This window comes from Macaca thibetana, chromosome 5 (assembly GCF_024542745.1).
Source record: "Macaca thibetana thibetana isolate TM-01 chromosome 5, ASM2454274v1, whole genome shotgun sequence".
Taxonomy (NCBI): Eukaryota; Metazoa; Chordata; class Mammalia; order Primates; family Cercopithecidae; genus Macaca; species Macaca thibetana.
The window spans coordinates 79,944,663-79,963,787 of NC_065582.1; the positions used below are offsets into that span (position 1 = coordinate 79,944,663).

The window sequence follows — 19,125 nt, forward strand, 5'->3', positions numbered from 1 at the left end:
TTTTCATTTTCCATCACTCATTTGGAGTGTTAAACCAGTTCTGTATTATTATTCTATGAGTCTTTTTACTACTAGGTGGAAATTTTGGCATCATGCTAAATGATTAATTTAGCACCCGCTTAAATATCTGGGCTATTTACATATGCGTAATGGTGTGTGTGGTGCTGCTGTGTTTAGTTCATCCATCGGAAATTTGGCAAAAGCTTGTGGTGTCACAAAGCCATTAATAAAAACAAATCCTAGTTTCTATTAGCCCACTTTTTAAATTTTCCATGAAGATTATTTCAATCTTTGATAAATAAAAATTAACATAATTTTATTTATTGAATATTTGAAAAACTACATTCAACTGTTGATCTTATTTTTTTGTGTTAGTTTAACATTTTTGTTTATCTTTAAAAGAGGTATCTACCACTCTCAATTCCATTAGAAACATGTAATCTGCAAAGCTAATTTAAAATATTTTTCTGAAAGCTTGGAAACTGTTTTTCATGTTAATATATTACATTGTATAGATAATAGTCACTCTTGTTACATAGCATGTAATCTCACAAAGAATCATATCTTTCCTATTTCCCAACCCCTACTCTCTGACATTTTGCAGCCCCCATCCCCACAAGTAGAAATAAAAAAAGCTGTCATGATAAATCCCCTGTAGGATCCTGGGGTAAAACATTCTAGTGCCATAATAATGAAACACTTTATGTGTGGGAAAAGAATGATAGAAATAACAACTGTGCCACATCAGACCTCATTAAAGTCAATGAACTGCAACATCAGGCTGTTTGTAGTCTTGAACAGTTTCTATGGAATATTCTACTATATTTATTATCTAGATATTAAAAACAGCAACAAAGATAACCCCTCATTTTCTGGAATTCCATTTCTGGAAACAAAGCATTGATATAAAGCCCAGAAAACATTGCACTCAGTTTGGAAATCCATTTCTTTTATGATTTAAGTGCAGTAGTATTTTCCAGTATGTCCTTGTGAGAGTCTCCGGTTATCTCATGAATGTGATCAGTTTTTCCTACTTATGAAATTAATAAATATCAACTAATTCTCAGTTAAACTTGACATACTTCATTTAATCCTGGCACCACAAAGAACTAAACTTACACTGCGATAACTGGGAATAAGTTTTAGAAGGTAATTTTGGTTTATTGACCTCTCTCCACAGGAGTAGAAACTCAACCAATTTAAAAATAACTAATGATCACATAATGTTGAGAATTAGATTTACCACAATTCTGATGTAATCTATTTGTATTTATTTAAAATATCTTAATGGCAATTGTGAAAATTTTCACTTTATTTCAAATTGAGGCCAGGCACAGTGGCTCATGCCTGTAATCCCAGCACTTCTGGAGGCAGAGGCAGGTGGATCACATGAATTCAGGAGTTTGAGACCAGCCTGGCCAACATGACAAAACCCCATCTCTACTAAAAATATGAAAAAAAAAAATTAACTAGGCGTAGTGGTCCCAGCTACTCGTGAGGCTGAGGCAGGAGAATCACTTGAACTCAGGAGGTGGAGGTTGCAGTGAGCCAAGATCACACCACTGCACTCAAGCCTGGGTGACAGAGTAAGACTCTGTCTCAATAAGTAAATAAATAAAATTGAAAAAAATATAGAAACAAATAAGAGTCCTGCTCTCAGTGCATTTCACGAGAAAGATAACATGCTTTTCCAGAAGGGCATACCTTGCTGCTTAATAACTCTCTTAGGCCAGGCACGATGGCTCACACTTTTAATTCTAACTCTTTGGGAATCCAAGGCAGGAGGATAGCTTGAGGCCAGGAGTTTGAGACCAGTCTGGGCAACAGAGTGAGACCTTGTCTCTACAAAAAAATAAAAGACTTAGCTGGTCGTGCTGGTGTGTGCCCACAGCCCAAGCTGTTCAGGAGACTGAGACAGGAGAATTGCTTGAGCCCAGGAGTTTGAGGTTACAGTGAGCTATTATCACCACTGCACTCTAAGTAGCGATGTTCAACACCACTTACACTGTCACCAGCCTCAGTGACAGAGTAAGACTGTGTCAAACAAAAAATTTTCCACATGAGAAGTATATTCTGGAATAACTCGCCCATTTTCTTCTAAAGCACTGACTACTACACCAAGGAATATTACATTTTACATTTAAACCAGTACACACATACATATCCTCTCAGTTGGTTTTAGGTGGTCTAATGTATATACTGATAATGCACCCACATTTATTAGCCACTTGAAGAGAGTTTTTTTTTTAAATCTTTTTGTACCTCCCATGGGCTTTATTGTGTTTTATCTTCATTCGGTGAACATAGTTTCTGCATATTCTTTATGTTTTATAAATTTTATGTGGAACTATCATGAATCCCTTGGTATAAAAGCTTGAAAATAAGCATATTTATGAAAGGACTATTCATAAAATGAAATATTTGTTATTTTTATTTGATTTAAAAAATATCCTCTAGGAATTTCGCAAAACAAATCTAATTACTTTAGGGGAACAGTATATTACAAATATTCATAACTTTATTAAAATTATGTTGCTCTGATTAGGTTATACAAATAAAAATTTGGCAACTTAATTTTTGTTGTTTCTAACTAAAATACTGTAAAAATCTTACTAGCAAACAATTAATTTAAATACGTTTATTACTTTAATAATGTGTAAGGAAATAGTCCCTCAAACATTTGTTAGTATATCTTTTGTATTGTTAAAAATAAGGGAGAGAGACTTTTCCAAATTTTCAACTCATTATCTTTAAAATGATTACTGTATATCTGAATAATACTCTGTAGTGAGAGTTATGGAACTTGGCTATTGCAAGCTGAAATTATTTCCTATTATTTATTATGATTAACTTCGTTTATAAACTGACATTCCACAGAAATTAAAACTTGAGGAAATTTGAAACAAAAATACACACATAAAAGATATTTAAAACAAACAACCCTGTATTATGTATAGTAGAGTACATGCTGATTGAGAAAATCTTGGGAAATAAATCTCCTGAATAAAAAAAAGTCATTTCTTCTAAAAAATTAATGTATTAGGTTGGTGCAAAAGTAATTGTGGTTTTTGCCATAAGAGTATGAAATAACGTTGGTGTGCATCAAATAGCTCATAGGCGGTGCTCCTTTAAAGTTTTCTGAGTGGTCAGCCTCATGCCTGCTGCTGGAGATACAAGGATGAACAAGAGAATTTCTCCCTTCATGAGCTTACAGTCTAGTGGAAGGCTGTCACAAGGATTAATAATACATCTGTCTAAGTAGCGATGTTCGAAAAATACAAGGTGGGCCATTGATAAAGTACTTTGGAAAGTTCGGGCTGGCTGTGGCCAGTTGTGTCTGTGGAATGTGAATTCGAAACTGACAGGCAGCGTGATGAGCTACTTTATTAAAATTATGTTTCTCTGATTAGGTTATAAAAAATAAAAATTTGGCAACAATTTTTGTTGTTTCTAACTAAAATACAGTAAAAATCTTACCAGCTAACAATTAATTTAAATACATTTATTAGTTTCATAATGTGTAAGAAAATATTCCCTCAAACATTTACTGGTTTGGAATCAGGAAGCTGGGATCTGCTGTGTGGGACTGTGGGCAGGTTTTTCACCTCTGTTAGGCTCAGTTTTACATTTGCAGAAATGTGAATCATTTATAAACTTGTTTTAGCCATGGAGGTTTTACTTTAAATGGTTGCAATTCAGTATGGCAATCTGGAGCTGCTCTGATGGTCCAGGTTCTAAGCAGAGCATGAAAACCTTTGGCTCATATGACCTCGTGGGTCTGTTGTAGTACAGACATTTTATGAGTATGGAGAGAATAAATTTTAGTTAGTGTTCTACTTCTACCAGGCATTGCCATTTAAGCCTTTTACTTCTAATTGTGGAATGAAAGGCTTTGGTCCATCTTGAAGGAATTTCAGGCATTAAGCAAGCAAACAGGTGGGAGGACTTTGGGGAGAGCTCTGAAATTAATCTGTGCCTGCTTGTAAGGTTAATCCAGAGGACCTGAAGGTAAACCTGGTTTAGTCTCTGAACGTAGCTGGAGGATGGGGGAGGTTGGTTGAGAAAGGATGATCCGCTGTCTCCTCTGCCCAGACAGGTTCCTCCCTCCCAAGAGCCAGCTGCAGCTGTTGGCGACCTGTTCAGGGGTCCTTTGGGGTGGAGGAGCATCTTGGGTTTGCACACATTTGTCCTCCAGACTTCCCTACCCCAGCGTGCGTCCATCAAGAGGGCTGCTCCATCTGCAAAGAGCTTCATCCTCACTCTGTCCCTCCCAGACCACAAGTTCAGTTTCCTGTCCTTTCCTTTGCAGTAACATCTCCATTTTCTGCCTCGAAAACTCTGAATAAGAGTATTTTTTTGGAATATTTTCTACTGTTTGAGGTATTTTATGATTTTTTTAATCTAATGTACTTAAAGTTCCCTGTGCTTCTGGGGATGAAGCTTCTAAGTTTCAGCTTTTTATTAGAATGTGTCGAAATCTTACTATTTTAGCAATCTTACTATGTTTAAAAACGTTACTATTCTTATTGATGAATATGATGGTAATATAGCACGGAAATGGTTTATAAGCTTCAACACATGAATGAAAAATGAAAGAAACACTTGTTTAGTATAATGTAATAGCAGTTTACAGTTTCATCCTCACAATAATCATACAGATGGGGCAGAATGAGTATTATTTACCAGATAGCAGATTAAAATCAAAGAGATTAGTTGAAAGTCAGCTCAATTCACACAGCAGTGAAAAATCCATAGGTTTTTAACTCTGTGCTCCATGTTGTCTTTAGTATATTAAATTGCCTCTTTGAATAGTATAATTATAAGGTGATATTAATCTCTTGCAATCTTGTTCACACACATAGTCAACTTTTATAAAATTATCAAGTAGAATCACAATGGACTAAAAAGAAAATATAAATAAAGTAAAAGAGGGAGCTGATATTTATTGAACACCTAGTGTGTGTCTTTATATTCATTAATTACCTCCTCCATTCAGTCAGGAATTTATCGTCCAATGGACCTGTGTCAGTGGCAACGACCGCTAAGCCATTCTTGTAATGAGCTAGCCATCTTCTCCCTATTCTCAGGTGTTTATGACAACACACACCTAAGCACAATCACCCAGGGCGTGAGCCTTCCCTTTGCTTTTTATCCACATGATACCTGCTCTCCAAAAGCAGATCCAGCCAGAAATGTGTGTTGAAATAGAAAACAAGAGGTCAAAACACCTAACCAATGATGAATTCTGAAACTTTTCTCTAAATACTTCCTGTGTGTTTGTTGTAAATGTTTATAAAAGGTAAAAATATTTTCAAAGAGAAATAACATCACTGTGAAAAAATCTCTTACTGGAGTGCCAAGAAAGATTACGTTTAAACTCAGCCTTGAAATATTATATGCTTAGGAGTGGAGAAGAGTGAACAGATCCAGGTAATATGGGTAGAATTGACAGGTTTTGGTAATTCATCTGATGAGCCAGGGAAGAGTATTCCAGCTACTTCCAGTAACCACCCACCCTCACGATCATATGAGGGCCCATAGAGTGGCTTATGTTTCCTTCTAGGTACATATCTGACTTTAGAGAAGAGCCTTATCAAGGGGGTACATCATTAGTGAGGAACTGGAATGGTTTAGGAAGCTTTCCTTTGTTAATTGATGAACTGGGTCTGTCTGAACTTGGGTTTATAGTCACTGGTTTTTAAATAATTACCATGATGGCAAATTTTTACTAATTCTATCTCAGGCTGACAGTTTGCATCTATTTTTGAAAGTTAGCAAGAACTCTTTCTGAAGCATGAATAGTACCAATTGTCCTGAATTTTCTAACACTGAAGAGCAATCTGGTTTTGTCATCTCTCTCTGTTTTCTGTAATTCATTCTTCATTGAATGAATTTTCTGCTTGTAAGTTTTCACTTCCTCTGTTGCTGATAGCTTCTGTTTTTTCTCTTCCCATTCATATTCTTGAGCCAGTTTCTTTTGCAGAGTCATGTCTTTCTGCTGATAGAATTTACTGAGAATTTCTGTTGCAAAGATCTGGCCAAGTTTAGTGAATGAGAACCATGTTCCAACTTCTGTATGTGTTCATACAGCTCATGCCTGGCTGACAATTCATTACTCAGTTTGGAATGGAAATGGCCACTATCTTTTGTGACAATTGTTAACATCAGTTTTGTCTGATTTCTCTTTTCTGATTTGTTATCTTCTCACTCTGTTCTGCCAGCTATCCATTGCCAGATTCGTCTCATCCATTTCATTTTTATTATTCTTTTTGTCTTTAAATTCAGAAGCAAGATCAAATTATTTGATCTGCACAGTAGACTTCTTCAAACATCAGATTATTCTCTTTGTAAGTAAGATCTTCACCTAGACTTTTCTGAGAGTTTTGTATAATTTATTAGTTCACCAAGCTCAGTATAATGCTCCCTGCAGTTTTCTGATTCCGATAATAATTATAACCTGCTTTTCTTAAATCCAGTATTTTCTTTGTAAATTCATTAGTTTATATTCCATCTTCTCATAACTTAGTTTAAATTCATTTTCTCTGTCAAATATTATGACATTCTTTGTAAAACCCTACCATATTCAATAGATATCTGTCTTGCCAAATGCCATTTCAGTTTGCTTGCATCCTGTTCTTCAATTCTCAATATGACAAGCAGATTTACCACAGCATTTGATTCATTTCTTTAAACCTTCTGATTGAATATTTAATTCAGATATGTTCAGAAATATTCGTATTTTGGTTTTTGATTTCTTCAAAAGATGTGAGTGCTTCTTTAATCATTTTTTTCATAATCTTCTCTCTGTTAAATAAAATAAAAATTTATTCAAGTTATTTCTTAAACATTTGTGCAATCTATTGTTTTTATTTGATGAAATCTACTGTTGAAAGACACATTCTTCAGGGGGAAAATGGCAAAGAAGCTAATTCCCAATAAATAAGTAATAATTAGAGGCCTCTAAGACATGTTGTAAAAATCAGGGCTGGGCCTTTCTGGCACCTTTGTTGTAGGTGAGACAACAGTCAGTCAAAGTACTTTCCATTATAATTTCCCTCTGGTATTTCCTAACATTTTTTTTTTTTTTTTTGTCTTTGAATATTCCTAAGTTTCTCCTTCCACATAGTTAGGGTGAACTATTTTTACATGCCACTTGAAATATAAGTTAAATCATAGGACTACTATATTCAGTTTTGGAAAATTCTCATCTGTCATCTCTTCCACAATGGCTTCTAATGGTCCTACCATGTGAACCACAGACATTATAAGTATATAGTGGTTGCTAGAGAGTTTTTAGTTTAAGTGATGTTGTACTAGAAAAAGTATAATTCTTAGTCTTAAGGAAGTTTTATATATCAGATTATGTCTCTATGTGTATGTGTGTGTGTGTGTTTGAGACTTACTCTGTGTAAGGGATTGGGAGGAAACTAACTGCCCCACTGATGTTTTTATTTCTCATGATAGTGTTTCCATGTGGGAGCCGGTAGCTCAGGATCACATTGAAAGTCGCCTGGATACTAAGGCCTGTACTGCTTGTGTCTTGAACTTTCTAAAGTTTGGAAGTCATCAGTCCTACTTAGCAGCTCATTCTTTAAAATCAGGCAGTTCTGTATTTTCCTTGGCCTTCTTCTCCTGGCAAATATTATAAGACCTCAATTCTCATTGTGGGCTAATTATTCTCTTCTATTTGCCTGAACCATAATTCAGTGCAAGGCTACTCCTGACCAAGGAAATGAGGACAGAAATTATATAATTGAGAATAATGGCTTGAAAGCCATGAACATCTAGAATCTTGTGCTAAGTCTGATACATACTAGCTTGGTGGTCTTTACCGGTAACTCACCGGGGGAAAAAAAAAAAAGAAGTTTTATTTCTCTGCTTTTAAAATGGGATCATCATAAAGGCTAACTATTTATTGAATGACAATAATGACCTTGCCCTTGTAGAAAAATCAGATCTATAATTACTACCTAAATACTGCCCTATTAAAAAGGTTGTGATTTTATTCAGGTGGTTGTTGATCGGTGAAATTCCAATATATTCACACTTAATGAGATATAAATATTTGTAAGGATTATTTTCCATTACTAATGTATACATTTAACTAACTGCCAACTAAACATTTTCAGAATATTATGATGGACCTGACTGAAAAGAAACTATAAATCATTTGGACTTAGTACTTTTAAATTATTAATCAGTACTTTAATTATTCATATACTGAAAAGAAATATTCCTTAGAAACATAAAACTCAACACTAACAATTTTCTTAGCAAACTCTTTCTTTACTGATGATATTAAAGCAGGATGAACAAAAATTCCGAATCATTGGTGTTAAGTAACCCTAGATGATCATGTATCTAGAGTAGCTTTTATAATTAAATGAACCTTAAGAGTTTTGCTGAAACACGAAAGACAGTACTGACCTTTACAAATAGCTGGTCTCTTTCTTGAAATTGGTAGATAAAAACAATGAGAAAATATATATAAATTATTTACTAGACATTTTGGTGGAACCAGGAAAAAAAGTTAAACTACACTCAAAACATTATCCTTTGTATTTCAGGCCCTCCAGGGAAACGAGGTAAGAGAGGCCGAAGAGGAGAATCTGGTAAGTCTCTCTTTCAGCTGCTCTATGTCACTCATGTTCTGGTTAAGTTCCGGCATCTGTTCTTCCTAATTAATGATAATATTGTCTTGTTGGAGGTTGTATGTGTGCATTTAAATCTTCTCTGCTAGACCTAGTTGTTTTTTTTTTTTTTTTTAATCTTTTTATTTCTATCAAACTGCAGAAAGGGGAAGTTTGCAAAGTATTGTTAATTGCAGTTTAGTAACAATTGGTACCCATTTGGGGCTTATTTACCGGGTCAAGTTAAGTCTGTCCTTTCTGTGTACAATGGAGGGTTTCTCAGCTGCACACAGTGTGATAGCATCAGCCACGTTTCCATCTATGTAGGTGGTCAGTAAATGTAGGTCCTTTGCAAAAACATCTGCCTTGGGACAATAGGGCACGTGTCTTAGAAAGCTGTGTTGCTATTTTATCCAGTTGGCACAATTTTGTCATGCTTTTACTCCCATTGTTTTCAAAATTTGAGAATGTGTTATCCTTCTTGTACAACCATGGAATTTTATTAATGACAGGAGCCTTAGTAATCAATCCAGAATTTCCATTTTGTAGCTGAGGAAATGGAGGCCCATAGCAGTCAGGTGATTTGGCCAAGGCAGAACTTGAAACAGAACCAATTGTCCCGATTCCTACTTCAGGACATTCTTGCTTTCAGGTCAAATCCCTGTATGTAAAACAAATCTCCAGTGTAAAACAGAAAAGTCAAGTAAAATTTCTTTTGAAACTGAGGTGATCTGTATAAATGAGTTCACTTACTGTTTTTCTTTTTTTTTTGGAAAGTGACCACATAAAGTCTTATGAGGCCATTAATTCTTCCATGCAAGATAAAGTAATTTAAGATTTGACTCTAGCATGCCGTAAATTATTTTTCAGTATTTTCTCTAAATATTTATCAATATTAAAAATAATCAATTACTAAGTATTGAAACAGAAACATTAACCTATCAAGAAGAGCTGATAGCAGATTGATGTGTGGGTTTTTTTCTTGCCTCATGTCCTCTTCCATTTTAAGAAAGATGTAAAAGTAAAAAGTGTTTATGAAAATTTATTAATTTGAGCAGTGTAGTTGCTTATTTTTTTTTAAAGAGTGTTATCAAAAGCTACCTTTAAAGCTCATTGAATCTAAATAATTGGAAACTTGTGTAGGTATTGCTTCATAAAGTGTAAAGTTTTCTAATAAAGGATACTTTGTAAATTTGTTTTGAGGAAAAAGAAATGATAAAACATTAGTGGAATCAGATAATCATAGAAATGATCTTTGATTGTTGTCAAAAGAAAGAGGATTGTGGGGAAAAAGTGAAAAATGTATGCTTATACAAAGTTTCTTAGAAAATAAAAGCCAATTTCCAACTTCCTAGCTACTTAGAACTGGTATTTTAATTGAGCATAATGGTATGTGAAATATTTAAAATTGTCTCAGACTTTGCCTGTTTTGATGGTTTTAAAGAAATTTATATAAACATGAGGAACTAGACTTTTATATATTTATAATAGTGTCGAATAAAAAATTCTAAGGACAAATAATAGGTACATTTCTCATTTGGCTGTTTTATCAAACTCAAGAAGTTATATATCAATTCTCTATAACTGGTCTATCATAAATTACCAAATATTCTCATAATTCATACTTATCTAAACTTTTATAAATTAGTCTTTACTTAAGATATATGAACCTCTCAGTAATTCATAGACAGGCTTTAGGCGATCTAAAAATCACTTGAAATTTTATGTAAAATTTTGTGTACAATTATAAATTTTTCTGAAATGGTCTCAGAGGTTCCATGGCCTAAAAACGGTTAAGAATCAGTGAATTTTTAAAAACTTCCATGTCTGTTATATCATGCTGATTATGCTCATATCTTTTGTTTGATCTTAATATTTTGCATATTCACTAACTCATCTCTCTCCCTCTTCTTCTCTCTCTACCTGCTCCCCCGATAGGTCCTCCTGTAAGTACGTTTGCTGCACTTTGGCTTGTTTGCATTTATCAGGATCACGTATGTTAAAACTTTGTTAAAACACCAAAATATAGCCTATATGTCTATTAGAAAAATGTTACTGACCTTTTAAGAGTATACTTAAAGTTTGGAAAATTATTTTTTAAATACACAGTTTTGTGATCATGTGATATGTTAGAATGCAGTGTATGTCCATTTAAATTTGTTTTAAATTTTTTTATTTCCATAGGTTATTGGGGAACAGGTGGTATTTGGTTACATGACTAAGTTCTTTAGCAGTGATTTGTGAGATTTTGGTGCACCCATCACCTGAGCAGTATACACTTTACCCTATTTGTGGTCGTTTATCCCTCACCCCCTTCCCACCTTTTCCCCTGAGTTCCCAAAGTCCATTGTGTCATTCTTATGCCTTTGCATCCTCATAGCTTAGCTCCCACTTATGAGTGAGAACATACGATGAAAAACATTTATTTCTGATATGATCACACACCAATACCCTCATGAGATTTTTGGATAACTTATGAAGCTTCTGATTTTAAATGCTTTTCCTGGAATTCTGAGGTTTCTTTTGCAAGCAAATCTCCAAGCTATTTCACACTTCTTTTTTCATCTGTTTAAACTTGTATCTGAAATATTTGCATTTGCCAGTCTACCAAATGTAGATGGCAACATGATCATGGAAATGATACCCCCAGTGAGCTTGGACCAGTCCTCCCTCCTTAGGCAACACTTCTTTTGAAGTCTGTTGGAGTTTTGCCTGCATAAAGAACATGAGATGGAGCCCTTGGAGAGTTTCACTTTCTTTTTTCTTTCCTTGAGTAGGTCATAGCTGCAGCATTCCAGTCTGCTTTGCACTCACAGGAACAGATTATCTTGTCAGCTCTGAGCTAGATGTGTTTTTGAGTAATATGCTGGATAACTGTATCTGACCCCAGTGTTTATACGGTGCACTGTGCATTTACAGTAGCAATGATCATTGGCCTTGAGATATTTTCTCATCCTGGATAGCCAGTTTGCTCCAGGGTTTGCAGACTCCACATTGGCAACTTATCTAACAGGCCAGCATGGTCCAGGGAGAGGGGCTTAGCATATACTCGTTTACTTTATTCAGAGGAAACATTGGCTTCCAAATATCTTTTGCAGTCTTCCTGCCACGTTCAAGGATGGAACATTAATCATGTTAGAAATGACTTTGCTTCTGTAACTGACTTTCAGCTCTTGCTTAATGCTAGGCAGATGGCATGCCCTAGGTCTAAGAGTCTTTACTTTTTGGCTTCATACTTAAGTCTCTTCATGTTAAATAAATAACAAACCACTACTACCCAGAGGAAACTCCTGAGGTTACGGCTGGAGTAGAGTGTTCAAGGCTTCTTTTTGTGGCATCCACATTAGCTATGCCAAGAGGTAGTTAAATCTCATTTCTGCCTTATGAATTCTTCAGAATTCTAGTACTTCCTCTTTGATTCCTCGAAAATTCAAGCAACCATATAGTTGTCGCTTTCTTGAGGCCGTTAGTCCAAATTTTCTACCTAAAGATGTCAATTGTTCCTCCTTTTCTTATTATATATAAATAATTAGCATTAAGCCCCTTATGTAAGGCAAGCAGTATTCTAGGCACTTTGCATGTATAATATCATTTTGTTCTCACACCAACCCTCTGATGTTACCATTCCTATTGTTCAGTGAGGAAACAGGCTCATAGAGGTTAATTACCAAAGGTTGCACAGCTAAAGGATTTGCAAAGTTGAAATTCAATTAGATATGTCTGATTTCAGATCGATTCAGTTTACCACTTTATTCCATTCCTTATGAATTATAGTTGTGTTATAACATGGATCACTGTTACATGGGTTTGTCAGGCCATGGGTGAAATAATATTCTTTCATTAAAATAATCACATATAATATAAAATTATGGCCAAAAATGCAAAATGGCTAATCTATAAAACATGTATTGATACTGTCTCACCTTGACTACATTTTAAAGAAGTTAAAATATGTTTGGCAAACAGCATCAAATCCAATAAATAAAGTATAATCATGAGTTTCCATACTGACTGGAAGATAATTCAAGTTGCTTATATTTGATAAGATGAAAAAACATTGATTGTACAAAAGAGAAAAAACATTGATTATGCTATCTTTACCAATAAAATAGAAGCCTACCATAGTACTTAGGGCCCAATATCATGGGCTTCCTTGTGGGTAAAATACATTACGATGAAATCCTCTTGAGTCTCCAATTCCTAAATCTCCACATATAATATCTAAAAAGTATCTGCCTTCCATCACATTTTGCTTTAGAATAGGTGGCTTTATAACAAATTTCTGGCATGTTTTTATATCGGAGTAAATATTAATGAACAATGGGATTGTTGCAATTAGATAACTTTATCAGCAATATGTTTATTTAGAGACAATACCCAATTACTGACAATTTGAATTTCTAGGAACTATTCCTATTTTTACATCACCTTAATTTTATGTACAGTTAACCCTTGAACAGTGTGAGGGTGAGGGGCACCAACCCTCTGCTCAGTGAGAAATCCACAGATAACTTTTGACTCCCCAGAACTTTACTACCAATGTTGTAAAGTTGATAGAAAACCTTACCGATAACACAAACAGTTAATTAATATACATTTTGTATGTTGTATGTATTACATACTGCATACTTACAACAAGCTGGAGAAAAGATGTTATTTAGAAAATCACAATGAAGAGAAAATACATTTACTATTCATTAAGTAGAAGTGGATCATCACAAAACTCTTCATCCTCACCATGTTCACATTGAATAGTCTGAGGAGGAGAAGGACGAAAAGGGGTTTGTCTTGTTATCAGCAGAGAAGGAAAACTGGCATATAAGTGGACCAATGTGGTTCAAACCCATGCTGTTTAAAGTCAACTGTTTATTTTTTCCTTTCACTTCTTTTGCCTGAACTAAAATCTGACACTTTCCGTAATTTTATTTTTAGAGAAATGTATTGTCCTACTTTATATATTTTAAAACATTATTCAACTATCTCCACAAGTAAGCTATCGAGGGATATATTGTCATATTAATCACAGTTGCCCTAGCCTCCATTCTGCCCTCTAAATACAAAGCACAAAATTGGTCTGAGAAGTTAGTCTTGCTTCTGGTGAGCAATCCTTGGCACAAAATCTACGTCAAGTAAATTTCTCAAACTTCTTTCTGGCCTGCAGTTCCCATGGTGCTGTGGCTTCATGTGTACAGACAGATTAGAAAGTGTAACCTGGGGTCTTGATGTGTATTTTGCTGTCATTCACTTTCACTTCATTATGGAATGTGCTCCAACAGTGCAAGAGACATTTGGGCACTAATTCAGACAAACAAACAAATGAACGAACAAATAAAAAATTAGATGGCCCAGGGGATAATGGCAGATCTCCCTGTAAGATTAAAAGAAACAAAAAAGTATTAATGATAAAATTTAATTTAGCAACCATATATTTACAACTTTACTTAGAATGTTTTGGAAAACTTGGATATATTCCACTAGAATTATGTGTGGATATGTAACTATGTGTTTCTTTTGTCAGTTTTTGTAGTCTTGCATATTGAGATCATTTATAATTTAAACTTGAAATACAACTTGAACTAGATCCCGTGTATCAATTTACTCTCTAGGAAGCTTTCAGGTTATTACTCAGCCTTATCTATTTTGATACACACACACACACACACACACACACACACACAGACACACACAATCAGAGGAGTCTGCTAAAAATGGCTGCAACAGAGCAATTTTGTGTTAATGTATGTAATTTGTTTTTAAGTGAACATCAGATACTTTTTTCTATTTTCTTTCTCATAAAGGTAACACATACTGGAATATTGTTCTAATGGACTCTATGCATGTGCTTTGAGCATCTAGCTCAGATATCACAACTATATTTGCTAGAATGATTTGTCAGTCCATTGTATTATATGACTGTCAAATGGTACCTTCTGTTTTGGATCATTTAAAAATAAGTTTCTACTTTAATAGGAGGCAGAGAGAGTTTGATCAAAATTTACAAAATGACTTTAGGGTTTTTAAATGGAGCAAATTTTACACATAGTTTTGATCTTTTTCAGAGTCAATAGTGGGTACAGTCTCTCTGTCTCTTTGTCCCAAAAAGAAGTGTTATTCTAAAATTCACAGGTCACAGAATCAAGCAAGTCCTGTAACTATAGCCAGAAAAGAGCCAGGAGACCTTTTTTTAACTGGCTGTTTTATTTGTATCAGTCTATCAAGCCCTACAATGATGCTTGACTGACAGGGATATGATGTTATTGTTGGTCGTGTAGAACCCTCTGAGGTGTGAAATATGACTCTGTTGTGCAGCCTGCTCTGTCCTGTCCACCTTTAACAATTGTCAACTCGGTTTGAACCCTAGAATCTTGTTGACAGATGAATGAAGCAGACTTGGCCAAGTTAAGCTTACAATGCTATTTCTGCCAATGTGGTAGATGAATTAGGACAAGAAATCTCAGTAGAACTTTTAGATGAAAACCTCTGATACCTTTACTGCATATTGAAAAAATGGTAAGATTTTTAAGTCAAATTATGTCTTTTCCTGATATACTAATAACTACAATTTATAGCAGCTACCTACCATGTGTCACTTTACATACCAGTTCTCAGACCACCCTGTGACCTAGGAGTTACTATACCTATTTTACAGAGGAGAAAGCTGAGGATTGGACCAGTCAAATCATATACCCAAGGGTGCATGCACATCTAGCAGGAGGCAGAACTGAAATATGAACCCAGGTCTGTTCCTCTTCAAAGTCCCCCATATTTCTATAAGATGTTTTTCAGGCAAGTAAGGTTTAAGTGATACCACCTTCTTTGTAAGCATCTTCTTTGTTGTATCTTATCCTATCCTCATCCTGTATGGTTCATATTAAGCTCTTAGTTATTTGTAGATCTTACATCTTATGCCTGCTCTTTTAAATTGCCAGTTACTCAAAACAAACTCGTAAATCATCTCATTATCATTTAACAGAAGCAAATCATGTGGAGGTATGAGCTTTGCCTCTTTGAGTTAAGAAAACTAGGTATAAAATTTTCTTGAAGTTTTTTAGCAAATATTCCTTTAATTACTCCTTTGTTATATTCCTACTTAATTATTATAATATTTAAACATTTATATTTGGACTCAAAGAGTGTGCTTTTCAATGTGCAGTAACTGTTATTTTTTCCTATAATAACAGGGTGTTATGATTATTGATGGAGGGAACAAACTATTATCTTGTAGGAGGCAGTATGGGTGTAAAATACCAGCATAGCCAGATCAATTCAGTCATTATAACAGTCACCATAACAAACCAAAGAAGCAAAACCGAGAGAATTAATTTGCCCTGAAAGGCTGTTTGGGGGTAGAGTTTTAATAGAATGATCTCAGGCTGTCACTCGTCAAATGAACAACTCAGGTTGTTCATTTTGAGACCCTGCACACTGATTTGTCTTCTAGGCCAGAAAGCAGAAAAAGAAAAAGAATATAACTATGAATGTGTACATAGAAGAGTTTCTCTAGTGTCTTTTCCTGTCTTCTGTATTGAGTGGTTTGGGCTTCCGTGTTTGTAGAGGGCACTGTGTCTAGTGGCAGTCTGTTTTAATGCTTCCTCTGCTATCGTTTCTGTAGATGTAGTGCCAGGTTAAGCAGAATTTTGGAATTCTGGAAGTGACAACATTAAGGGGCAAAGAGCTGCAAACTGAGCTTAAGTAAGGCTGTTAAAGTAAAAAAAAATTTAAAAATAAAATTTTAAAAAGGAACAAGGAAGAAGAAATAGACATACAAAAATATTGACAATTTTTTTCAACATTATTTTTTTCTTATAGTCTATTTCTGAATACCATCTGTTTTAGAATAACTTTAGCTGTTGTAACAGACGGACCTTAAGATGTTAGTGGCTTACCACAGTAAAAATTCATTTTTTATGCATAGTGATGGGCAAGGCTCCTTGCAGGAGCCCAGACTGCTGGAGACTCTGCCATCTTTAACACGTGTGTTCCAAGGCTATCTTGGGCATGGATGCACCGCCATAGATAAGGAAAGAGCGGTGGGTCAGATGGGAGGATTCTTTTGATCATTATTGGAAGTTTAGGATTTTATGATTTATATCTCTTCTGACCACATTCCTTTGGCAAGAGTCAAGTCACATGTTCATACCTAACTGCAAGAGAGGGAGAGAAATGTAGCTGTGGGCTCAGAAGGAAAAGTAAACAAATTTGGTGAACAGCCAGTCTCCACAGACCTGAGTCTCCACAGCCCGACTGGAAATAATTCCTGAAGAAATAAAAAGAACCAGAAATCATCACTTGGGAATAATGTGGTCTCAGTCTTGTAACATTTTAGAGAAGAACATTCATTAAAACTATTATCACTAGAAACCTAGAACAGAAAAAAAATTAAAGGAACAGGATTTTTTAAAAAAGTGTGACGTAAAAGTTAAAGGGTGGTCTGTAAAAAGAGAAAGGTATTCATGGCAGGTCATGAGACCCAGGCCTTCCAGATTACTTCATAATCTCATTGATGATGAGGACTTTTTATCTTTCAGCATTTCTCAAATCTGTAAGCACTTGTATTCATTGTTACGGCCTTCTCTTTCCTTGTACCGTTTCTCTTGCCATGGAGTGGCTTAGATCTATAACAGCATTGGGTCCAGGGTAACCTCCTCAACTAGGCACAATTCTGGTTATCTGTCTGGTTTCATATTCCCAATTGTTTCAGGATAAAGTTTAATTTCAAGCAATACTTCTGTGAAAAAAAAGTGACTAACACTTTTAGAGTCAGTTTCATGAGGCTTGAAGAGTGAGCCACTGCCATTCTTATGGTAGGAAACGGTAACATTTTAAAAGTGAGAGTTTAGGACTGAATCCTTTCTCTCTCCAGGATACTTGATAGGTAAAATTAACTTTGCTTCTTTTCAAATTAAAAAATAAAAATCAAAACAGACAGTACAAGGCAGTCAAAATTTCTAAAAGGAAAATTTAAAAGGAATGCCTCAGTTTTAAAGTCTTTGCTGTTAGCTGATGATTGGACACCTGTGTACCTTTCTAATGTCCAGAGTCCGAACAAATAGGGTGTCATGTCACTGCTTCCTGTTTTGCTTTCTTATGACCAAATACTTAGTCATGTTGCTGAATTCCTAGGGCTGTCTGCCTAATGCAGACCTGTAAATATCTTATGGGACTAATTAGGGAAGTAATTATATGACTCTTGCAGGTTTGTGAGGCAATAACTAGCTATATTCAAGAAAGCCACTTGAAAATAAAGCGCTGTTACAAAGCAGCTTAAACACATTTTGAATGTTAATATTTTGAACAAGGTCAAATGAGTGAATGATTATTGTTTCCTCATGAATGGCTAAACATTTAATAATCTTTGGCAGCATGTGATCAGAGAAGGGCTCAATGTTCCCATTCTTCCAAAGTAGCTATGTGAAATGCTGTGATTCCTCTTATACAAAGGGTGGCTTCTGTGTAATTCTAATTATGTGGACACCATGAAGCTGGCCTACATTTGGTCTAAGTTAACTAAGTGCTGTGTTTGGTCTTAACTGGGTCATGGACTATAATGTGGAAAGAATCCCCTTCTTTAGTCATTAAATAAGTTTTTGTTTCTGTTTTGGTGGAATTAAAAAGACATCAGGATGTGGAATCTAAAGTGTTCCAGGTTACCTAGATGTTCTTAAGTTTTTAAAAATTGATGATATTTTTATTACACTTTTTGAAACAAGTTCTCATGCATCCTTAAGATTTGCATAGGGTTAAATGAAATAAAACATGCATCTTTTGTTACTTGCTAATATCTTTGGCCTCAAAGATATACACACACACAAGCAAATATGGACACATATCTCTAGTTCTTATTTCTGCATACTTTTGAAAGAAGGTATTTCTGTATGGTCAAGGAAAGATAAAAGGATGGAATATAGAATTTAGAGACAGGGGAGACTTTAAAGGATTGTTAATAATTAGTTCATGGAGTTATTTAAAAGATAATGCATATTCTCACACTGATTCATTCATCAAACTAATACTGAGTGCTTAATACGTACCACACCCTCTGCTATATGATGAGGATAAATGGCAAATAAGACATGGCTTTTGCCTTCAAGGACCTTATCATCTAGAGAGGAACAAAACAAAACAAAAACATAGCAATCTTGTGAGAGAAGTATGCTCGGGATATGCCAAGGTGCAGTGGGAAGAGAGTAGAGAATACAATCCAGATTTAGATGTGGAGAGGATCAGGAATGCCTGTGGATCTGAGATCAGTGAAGGACTTGTCAGGGTGAAAAATCAAAGTAGTGTGTATTTTCCAAGAGGTTAGCATTTTCAAAGCCTTTGGAACCCAAGAAAAAAAAAACTGGCATTTTTTGAAGTGGTGTATGAAATAAAGCTGAAATGTAAAGTTCAAGAAAGAGATTAGGAAGTAACTAGTAAAATCAGAGATTGGAGCAGGATGAGGCTATGGAGAACTTTGCATGCCATTCCAAGTGGTTACCCTAAAAGTATGCAG

General features: G+C 35.0%; 2 protein-coding genes across 2 annotated transcripts in view; one reads left to right on the forward strand and one right to left on the reverse strand.

Moving 5' to 3' along the window:
- The window catches only part of MCUB (mitochondrial calcium uniporter dominant negative subunit beta), a 1,088,652-nt gene that overhangs the window by 616,833 nt on the left and 452,694 nt on the right, over positions 1-19,125 (reverse strand). The window lies entirely within an intron of this gene.
- The window catches only part of COL25A1 (collagen type XXV alpha 1 chain), a 490,679-nt gene that overhangs the window by 249,947 nt on the left and 221,607 nt on the right, over positions 1-19,125 (forward strand). The window contains exons 4-5 of the mRNA XM_050791058.1: positions 8,568-8,612; positions 10,569-10,576. Coding sequence (XP_050647015.1) covers positions 8,568-8,612; positions 10,569-10,576 — 53 coding nt within the window. The remainder of the gene's footprint in view (positions 1-8,567; positions 8,613-10,568; positions 10,577-19,125) is intronic.